This window comes from Gouania willdenowi, chromosome 24 (assembly GCF_900634775.1).
Source record: "Gouania willdenowi chromosome 24, fGouWil2.1, whole genome shotgun sequence".
Taxonomy (NCBI): Eukaryota; Metazoa; Chordata; class Actinopteri; order Blenniiformes; family Gobiesocidae; genus Gouania; species Gouania willdenowi.
This window is the reverse complement of record NC_041066.1, coordinates 24,612,440-24,622,995: the sequence shown is the minus strand read 5'-3', so window position 1 is coordinate 24,622,995 and position 10,556 is coordinate 24,612,440. Positions and strand designations below refer to the sequence as shown.

Here is a 10,556-nt window from a genome sequence, read left to right as displayed (position 1 = left end):
ACTGTAAAATATTCTGGCCACTAGTGGTGAAATAACTGATGCATCCTTGTGTCTTTTTTATTTTTGTGTAATCATTATGGTCTGGAATGATGTTATCAGGATCATTTAAATTAGATTAATTGTATTTGGCAATTGAAAATGACCAAATACATTGTTCTCTGAGTTCTCATCTTTGTCGTGGAACTCCTCCTAGGTTATTAATGAAGCACTAGTGACACGTATGTCATCTCATAGGGACAATGTCAAGGATGTGCAGTCGTTGGAGCCAAAATATCAAGGTCAAGGTCGCGTCAAGAGTCAAGAACCAAAAATCTCAAGTTTGATGCTTAGTGTATATTTATGAAAAGTTCATCTCAAGTGGAGTATTTTATTTAATGTGACCAAAGTTGTACGACCTACCAGTAAAAAGATCAGTAGGGGTCAAAGTTCATTGCATCACAAAAAAATACTTTTTCTCTATAACGGCCACACATTGAGACACAGTGCTCAGACTGGTACCATTGAACAACATTTCCTTTCAATGTGTGACCTTGACCTTTCATTGAGGTCATATTTAAGGTCAAGGTCAGTTTTCTGTTTCTCCTGCATTATTACTTTCAATTTAATTAGTAAAAAGAACAAACTTCTCAACAAATACAGATACAGGTTGTCATTTTTTTCTAATTGCCAAATACATATTTGTCTTGCTAATACAGGTCTTGTCTAGTTTAAATTAAGTTGATAAAAACCTAATCAATAAACCTGCTCAGATTCAGTAAACCATTGATCCCTGATGGGAATATGGGTGACATTAATACTGCTGTCATACATCTTTATATGACATATAAATAATTACAGTACACAAGCTTATTTTAACAGCAAATGCTTGTTTTTTTAGTCTTTTTAATATTTGTTGTGTATTACTGTTTGTCTAATGTAGCACTTTGAGATTTGGTGTTTAATTATATTTTTTTTATTTATTAGTATTTACTTTGTTTCTTCACAGGAGTTAAAAACTAATATTTTCTTTTTTTAAAAAAAGGAATTTAAACAGAATTTGGGAAAAAAAAAAAAAAAAAGGCATATGCATTTAAATGTATAAAACACTTTTAAAAATTGTAAATCGAATCTCAATATGTCTTAATAATAAATCCATCTTCCCTTTGACTCGGATCATAATAGGATTCATAGATCCGTGAAACGTGAGCTATTCTATTTGGACAAAGGGCGTGTGTGTGTGTGTGTGTGTGTGTGTGTGTGTGTGTGTGTGTGTGTGTGTGTGTGTGTGTGTGCTGCAGTACTCCATGATATCTGACTACTCCACATGACAAATACAGGAGGACAGGATATAATGAGAAGCATTATTGGAAAAAGGAAAAGTCCACCGAGGAAATGTGTGTGTGTGTGTGTGTGTGTGTGTGTGTGTGTGTGTAAAAACAGAAGAAAGAAATCAGAGGATGAGACATTCCCTCACAAACAGTGGTCGTGCTCGTCCTAATGACTTTTCTTCTCCTTCATCTTCTCCCACTGAGCTCCTATCAGCGTCGTAACTCACCAGAACTAATCACTAATACACCCAGACGAGTCGGCGAGGGTTTCTAGGCCTCCTGACTTCCAATTATAAGTCCATTTGGTCACGGATATTTGAGGCGCGGGAGCACTGAGAGGGAAAGAATGAGCGTGCAGCGGGGACGCATTTGAATATTTGGATGTTCTCTGAGTTTATTCCTTTTTCATCATCATCATCATCATCATCATCATCATAGTGCTTTCTGATGCCTTGGAAACTGTTTGGGGTCGTGGTGAATCAGCATCATGGAAATCTGAATAATTACCCAAACTATGAATGTGATGGATGGGTTTTATTTCTCATGCATTTGTTTTGTCATTGAAGCGAGGTTGTATAATAGAGCTGTGACCAATCAGATGGAAGCTGGCGGTCTACGGATCAGGAAGGAGGGATGAGAGGTTTCACAGCTTCACATTTGGTAAAAGTGGATATAATAGGACAATTGTACAGTATGATCGGCTTCAGATTTTTTGAACATTTCAAAGTTTCCTGACTTCTGACACTTATCCGTTTTGTTTCTGTTTCATCAAATTTGGCAAAAATGTGATTAGTGAAACAAGAGCTGAGTCATAAGAACACAGATTATTATAAACAGAAATGATGTCATCACCCTCAACGAGCCATGAAGGAGTTTGTGTCGACGTAAACAGGAGTTCCATGAATCAGTGATTGATTGCTCAACCTCGCAAACCGAAAGTGTCTCTCTGGCTGTGTTTATATTATCCATGGAAATTAGCAAAATCCAAATATGTCAATAAAATCTAATAGAAACAGCTGAATTTAAAAAAAAAACACCCATAAAAAGTTTTTACGCTTTCATGAGGAGGAATTTCAGACATTTTGAAATTAAAATGTGACGCAAAAGCGCCATGGAAACACTTTTTCCGCAAATACAAGTACCAGGTCACATGACCACTGCTCTCCAAAAAAATATGACGTGGTACGTGTGGACAGAAAAGGAGACCCAGACATTTCTTAGCATTAGACTTTAAAATTATTAGTGCCACATTAGACGTGAAACAAGAGTTTTATTTTTGCAGAAATCTGAATTTGAGAAGCAAAAATATATTGAATTTTTTTTAATGTACCAGGATACTAGGAAAATACAACTTTAAAGCTGATATCCAGAGTTTCTGAGAAATCTATGTTTATGTATGATTATTTTGAAATTCCTAAAAGTACATAACTAGTCTTTTACTATGGTCTACTCATACATTAATGTATATACTGTAAACTTAGTTGATTAAGTGGATTTCTAAATGAGATGTAATCTGTTGATAATGACTGGTTTGTCCACCACCTTCTTCATGGTTCTCCTGAGATCCCCACATTTAGCCTTTTAACAGCCTCCCTGTGAGATTTATATTTTTATATATTTAGTCTTTCTGCTGCTAACATCAGTCTATGGAGGAACCCATGTTCACTGTCTGAAGCGCTTTATGTTCCTCCTGAGGGAACCAGAGGATGATCACATCCAATGACTAACACTGGCTTATATTGATCACGGTGGAGACAAGACCCTCTTAAAGGATCCCAGAGTGGAAGGATGGTGTTTGTGTGGATCCCCTGCTGACATTCAGGCTTTTTGCTCTTTGTTTCACTGCCTCAGGGTCCCACCAACAGGGAGCGAGCGATGATTGAAAGAGGAATTAACGGAGCTTACGCTTAATTTGTCTACGTCTGTTTGCTTATTATTGCCACACACAAACGTACAGTACCAGCCTCAACTCCAGAGAGTTGGAAGTCGTCTGGAACAAAAAAATAACAAAACCCAGAACTTTAAATGCGCGCCACGTCACAGAGACGCCATCGAAGGTATACAGCAATAAGAGACATTCTCAGCTGATTAAATTCAACTCAGACTTAGTGTAGCAGTTTGTACTTTTCTCCTTCCGTTGTGTTAAAACCACGTCACTTTGGCCATTGTAGCATTTATTGGTAATATCTGGCATTAAATTTTAATAATTCAGAACCCATTTCATCCAATCAGTGACTGATTTTCAGGTAGTGATAAAAGTAATTTAATTTAACTAAGAAGGTAGATCATAGACCATAGATGAGGCGTTCCTACCCTCACCTATGATCATGAGATTTGGGTAATGACCGAAAGGACAAGATGGCGGATACAGGCGGCCGAAATGAGTTTCCTTCGCACCCTTCGAGATAGGGTGAGAAGCTCAGAGTAGAGTTGCTGCTCCTTCACGTCGAAAGGAGCCAGCTGAGGTGGCTCGGGCATCTGTTTCGGATGCCTCCTGGTCGCCTCCCTCGGGAGGTGTTTCAGGCATGTCCTACTGGGAAGAGGCCTCGTGGAAGGCCCAGGTGGAGGGACTATGTCTCTGAGATGGCCTGGTGTCGCCTTGGGGTCCCCCCAGAACGGCTGGAGGAGGTGTGCATGGATCGGGAGGTCTGGGCATCTCTGCTGAGACTGCTGCCTCCGCGACCCGGCCCCGGATAAAGCGGAAGGAAATGTATGTATGGATGGAAGAAGGTAGATGATTTATGAAGTAATTAATCAATCAATAATTTTTTATAGTTTTTAATGTGATTTATAAATAAAGCTGAGTTTATTTAAGTAAAGAAAGCAAAGCAGACTGAAAAACAAAGGTAGACGAGCAGAAACAAAGAATGATCAGATGATTGTGACTATTGCGTGTGACGGAGGGGTGGAGAACAGAGGCGAGGGCACAAATCAATGAAAGATGGATGAAGGAGACGACAAATGAACAGTGACAGAAGTGATGAAGAGGAGGCTTCATGAAAGGCTGTGATTGGCTGCTTTAGCAACGAGGGGAACGTCCTGCCCTGCTTCATGTGGGGATTTAATCTAGAACATTCTGTGTGAAGTTTCTTAAAGCTGGGTGAGACTGATGCAATTCTTCTTCTTCTTCTTCTTCTTCTTCTTCTTCTTCTTCTTCTTCTTCTTCTTCTTCTTCTTCTTCTTCTTCTTCTTCTTCTTCTTCTTCTTCTTCTTCTTCTTCTTCTTCTTCTTCTTCTTCTTCTTCTTCTTCTTCTTCTTCTTCTTCTTCTTCTTCTTCTTCTCACTTCAACCACATGTGATCAAAGGCAGCCCTTTATTTACATACGCAACAAATGACTCTAAAAACACACAAATCCATAACAAACATGGACAAAAAGAAAATCCAATAAGAAACGAAAAACAAAAAACAAAACTACAGAAAAATACACAAAAGATCAACAAAATTGGCCCAAAACAAACAAAAACAGACAAAATGACAGAATACACAGGACGAGACAACAGAACAATACACAAAATTACTGAAAAATAAACAAAATAACCAAATAATAAAGAACAACACACAATGATGGAATAAAGGGAAACCAAGCAGTGTGTGTATAACATACACCATGTCTTTATTGTTTCTATTGTGTTCTTCATACAGACAGGAGCTGTTAGCTGTGAATCTACACGAGTTTAAACACACACGTCTCTGTGAGGCTTTGGAGGAACATCAGCTCCCATGTGACCTGAGCCAGGACTGCAGGGGGGTGTGTTCCAGAAAGGAGGTTCAACAAACTCTGATTATCTGATTCCATTACAGCTGGTATGAAGCGGGTCAATCCACCCTGAGTATGTAAACCTTGCGTTACTTACGTGCACGAGAGCGATAAAAAGCCATCATCAATTGAGCAAAGATAACATGAACTACCATGGCAACCACCCGTAACAGAGTGATTTATTCACCCCGATGGGTGAAATAAGCCGTTGTTTGTGGAATATGAGCCTGTTCTAAAGGTGCGTCCACACTGAACGCCACTTAAGTGACTATAGTCGCTTAAATCGCCCGTGATTAGTCACGCTTTATGGTCGCTTCCTTACCTACTTTACCATCGTGACTATACATCCAGATGTGTTACAGTATGAAACAATGTAAAGTTAATGTCGGACCTTAAATGTGTATTCATTTAAATTGACATTTTTCCCTTTATATTCTCCACAGATTTGTATCCAGGAAACTTTACGACAGACGTCAGTAGATGTTTTAATGCAGATCAACCTCTCAGTGTCTGTCACTAAATGATCTGCATCCACAACGTTAGAAAGAAAACTAACATTTTACAAAGTAAAGCAGCACAGCATTAGTAATGATGTGAACACGTCTGTGTCTGTGATGTTACTAATGTGTGTCAAATAACAGTGTTAAGGTTCATTAAAGTGTTCCTTGGTGGGCGGAGCCAGGTAGAGACCCAGGGTTTCTTAGACAAAACCAGCCAACGACCAGGTTTAGTTCATGGAGAATGTTACCATGGTTACAGATTCAGAGAAGAACATACCTCGCTTTCAGGAATGGGATAGTCAGAGTTTCCCTCATTTGAGCCACAACATACTCAGAGGGTGAACATAACCCACTTTATGGAACAGCCCTCAGGTCAGGTTCACATCATCATCCTCGCCTCATTAACTCATTGTCCGTGACTCATTAAGTCTTCAAAGTGTCTGAAACATCGATGACAAACATCTTTTAAATCCGTGTATCCTTCGTTCTTTGGTTATTTTGTTTTAAAACCAAATCAAAATAACAAATAAACTTTGTTGTTATTTTGTTTTACAGATTGAACTAAAACAGAAATACAGAAAAATAAAAAATCCAGACAAGCAGTGTTTTACTGTTTAAAAATAATAAATCTTGTTCTGTTTTTACGGGGGAACTAGAACTAGAACTGAAGTCCACTCCACAGGTCCTGGACCAGGTCTCCTCACACAATAGGACTGTTTAGGTTTTATTTCAGCAGTTTTCTGCTTCTGCTCATGTTTTCATTCACTCTATGGATGTTTATAAATCTGCTCACGTTTATGTGTTGGTTTTATGGAGTTACGGTCTAAATAGTATCCAGATGAACTGGTGACTGACGATGGACTGTGAGGAACAATAGATGTTAGAACTGCTACCATTTCAAACTTTGGCAAAAACAATTAAGGCTTTTATGAGGGCAGTAAAAATATTTATTATGAATACCTCTATAGCCACTAAGGGCAGCCGTCAACACACACAGAAGTTGATCACAAGAAACGAGGAGCACCAGTAGAGTCATTACACCACCACCGGTTCCTTTAATCACATATCATGTGCATGTTTTACGTAACATCCATTTAAAAAAAACAAAAAGTATGTGTTGCTCTTTTTTAGTCCAGTAGTAAAAGTCCGCCCCCGTCTGTGGGTCCTCTCTGTGTGGTGAGATTAAAACATGAAGCTCTTGTCCCAGTTTCCCATATCCAAAAACAGAAAAAGATTAAATTAGATTTTTCTGTATTTCTGTTTTGGTTTTAAGTCAGTAAAGCAAACTAAACACACTGTTTATTTGTTATTTAGTTTGGTTTTAAAACGGAATAACTGAAGAACGAAGGGTACACTGATTATTTTACAGTTCTTATTCATACCATGCATTGCCTTGTCCGCTCCATGTTTCGTTGGTTTGTCACAGTCAAACGATTAGCTCAGAGTTCCATGTGTGCGTGCATGTGCGTGTGTGTCCTCTCACCATCGGAAACACAACAATCCCACGTAGACGTCCTCCCACTCACTGACTCACAGTCTTTCTATGTCTCTGTATTTCTTCCTCAGCATGGAGACCTGGTCCCTGAACAGCACTGGGTCCAGCCTCATGTGGGAGTGTACCAGAGGCATGAAGCCCAGCCAGCGGCTGAACACGTTGACGCAGGTCTGTCGCTGGGCGAAGTGGTCCGGGTCGGCCCACCGGGACGCTTTGGAGCCCTTTGGAGAGGAATGGAGAGTTATGTAAAACAGGGGTTCTCAATCTTGAAGTAAAGACCCCAGTTGGTGTCACAAGACACTATGGGAGGTGGTCGCCAGATGCCTTCAAGAAAATAAGAACAATTTGAGCCAATTTTTGCCTTTTTACCTTTTTTCTGCAACTACACCAAACTTGCCATATTTTAACCTATTTTCATCACTTTTTCTGCCATATTTTTGGTTCTTTTAATGCTTTTTAGCTACTTTTCTCCCATTTCTGACACTTCTACATCACATTTTAATTTCTGTTCTGCAGATTATGGTCCTGTCTCCACATGACAGTTCTTCAATGTTCATGTCTGTGTTCAACCACCTTCAGCTCTCTGGGGCCTTTATTTTGGGGGTCACGGCCTGAAAAGGTTGAGAACCAATGCTGTTAAAAACAAGGACCTCAGAGGGATCTGAATGCATCCTGAAATATCTCATCAACACTTTCTAAAAGTGTGAAGAGGAAGAATCCACTTGACAAAGTTTCAGGGGGAAATGTCGACTCCCTCTACCCTGTGCTCGCTAAATGCCAGTGTTTAGTTGCTCAGGGCTGGACAATGATACTGGTTTCTCTCACCATCACATGTAACGACTGGAACGTCTCCGTGTTCCGCTGTCCATCAACACTAAAGGTGTAGGAAACAATCGATTCGGTGATACGTCGCGATATTTCACATCGCGATTATCGTATTGATCCCATAAATTTCTAAATCAATTTTTTCAATCATGTTTTTTTAACGGGGAAAAAAAAACTGTTTAATTGCGCTAACATTAGCATAGCACGTAAACTCCAGGTCACTAGGTGTCAGTGAACGCAGCATCAGACCTTGTTAAACTACCTCACTCCTCTATGACTTTTAGATGGTTTTAAGTTTCATAGATGTATGTGGTTACTTTAATTTAAGAACTTAACACAATCAGAATCTGTTGTAGAAGCAAATGATAAACTTTTTTGAAAAATGTAATTTTGATAAAAAAGCGCTTGTTTTTCATATTTGGGCTTGAATTACCGTTAGTTACCATTTACTTGTTCTCACAAGTGTTAGAAAGTTAAATAAATTGTATTTCATACCATTTACTATCGTATTGTTCAGTATAATTGTACATTTTGATGCACATTTTATTTTAAACAGATGCCTTTGGGTAAAATAAATTAAGTTCCAATTGTGGTAGATTTGGTCGCTTACTTTTCACGTTTCTATATCAGATGTTTACTGTATGTAAGGGAACCGTACCAAGATTTATTACCAAAAATACATGTGGGGTGAAAGTAACTAGTAACTATTACTTTGAGTACTAATTAATTCAGCTACTTTTTACTTGTACGTGAGTATTTATGTATAACTAACTTGTACTCGTACTTGAGTACAATCTCAATCAAGTAACAGTATTTCTACTTGAGTAAAATATACTGTATACTGTATGTACTTTTTTTATTCGTTTATTTGAAAAGGACAGTGCACATTAATGAACAAATGTAAATATATATATATATATTGTAAATGCACCAGTTAGCAAAAATGCTAATTTGCATCTGTTGTCCCTTGGCAGGTCACAAAACAAACATTGTTAAAGCTTAAAGTACATAAATACAATACAATTAGTCAATCAACAATACAAAAGTGCAGTATTATAAAGAGTTACAGTTAAAGTGCTTAAGTTAAGGCGTGTGTTGTTAGTGTATGAGTTATTTAGAATGTACACGATCAAAAAATGCAATATATGTATACATATATTTTGCATATTTTATCTACACCTCTGATAATGTTCACCCTTCATGTGTTTAATTATAAAACATTTTCACGATATCACTATAAATTATTACTCATCGTTCACGCTTTACTTTCTCACTAAAACTTATTCTGGTTCCTCTTCATTGTTAGATTGTATCATCTTCTAGTCCTTGTCTTACCTGGATCATCATGGTCTCTTTGTACTGCTTCTTCTGTGTGACTTTGATTGGTGGTTGCTTGGTAACCGCAGACACCAGGAAGTTCATCAGTATGTCCTCACAGTTGGCCAAGCGGTCCACCATGGTGAGCAGGCCGGCCGGGACGTAGTGGGTGAACATGTGGTGGTAGTACCTGTCAGCGGGGGATCAAAGGTCATCAGAGGTCAGACTAGAGGTGGTTAGGGCCGTCGTTTGTTTACCTGTGGTAGAAAGCAGCTCCTGTGAGAACCATGGAGTAGTCGTTGGTCCACTTAGAGGTGTAACCCCAGCGTGATCTGGAGCCGTCCCAGTAGTGGCTCCTGGCTGGATAACCCACGATACGCTCAGGGAAACTCTGCCACACCAGGAAGGCAAAGTCCACCTGAACAGAAAAGAGCAGGAAGTGAGAAATGACAAGGAAAAACCAAGATGGCCAACCCCCGAAAATAGTCTTTAGCCTGAGAGAAAAAATACAGCTTTATAACGACAATCTCTATCAGCCAGGGCTGGGGTCAAGTACAACTGTAATTGTGCAATTGATAATTAATTACATTTATAGCAGAATTATAATCGTAATTGTAATTTTAAAAAACTGTTGCTGTTGTATTAGTAATTAAATTGTAATTGAGTTCAGATAACGGAGTTGTATGTAGTTAATGATTATTATAATAACACTTTACCATCTAAAAAACACATATAAATCTATACTGACACAAAAAAGGCTCAGACGCCCACACCAACAATACTAATAATAATATTCTTATTGATTAGGAGGCCCAACAACGTAATCAATAGATAGGAAATAATTTTACATGATACATAATAGTTGTTAGTGTATTTTACAGCTGATTTAGGACCCGTTAGCATTAGAGATGCTAACAGAAAGCTAACCCGTTGTTAATTTCATGCTCAGTAATTGTGATTAATTGTAATTGAACTTTAGTAATTGACAACGTATATGTAATTGACTTTCTGAGGATAAAAAATAATTGCATATTAACTGTAATTGGAAAAAATGCTGGTCACTGTAACCGTAATTGAACTGTAATTAAACATGAGTAATTGAAAACGTAATTGTAACTGAAAAATGTAATTGACCTCAACGTTACTAACAGCCAATCAGGAGACTGCTCTTCTGACTACAGATTCATTTTAATATTATGCACATTTTGCTCCTACCTCAGATCAGATCAGCATTAGGTTATTAAATAAATCTTGAAAGTTTGTTTTCCTTTAATCCCCTTTTCAAAATAAAAGCATCTCTTCTTGTCTTCCATTAGTTTTTTTTTTTTATAACTCTTTTGTAAATAGGGCTCTT

General features: G+C 38.2%; 1 protein-coding gene across 1 annotated transcript in view; it reads right to left on the bottom strand.

Moving 5' to 3' along the window:
• Positions 1-6,215: 6,215 nt before the first annotated feature.
• The window catches only part of LOC114457548 (exostosin-1-like), a 140,100-nt gene continuing 135,759 nt past the window's right edge, over positions 6,216-10,556 (bottom strand). The window contains exons 11-13 of the mRNA XM_028439491.1: positions 9,460-9,620; positions 9,221-9,392; positions 6,216-7,281 (exon numbers count right to left, since the gene is read on the bottom strand). Of these exons, the coding sequence (XP_028295292.1) occupies positions 7,096-7,281; positions 9,221-9,392; positions 9,460-9,620 (519 nt within the window). The 3' untranslated portion in view covers positions 6,216-7,095. The remainder of the gene's footprint in view (positions 7,282-9,220; positions 9,393-9,459; positions 9,621-10,556) is intronic.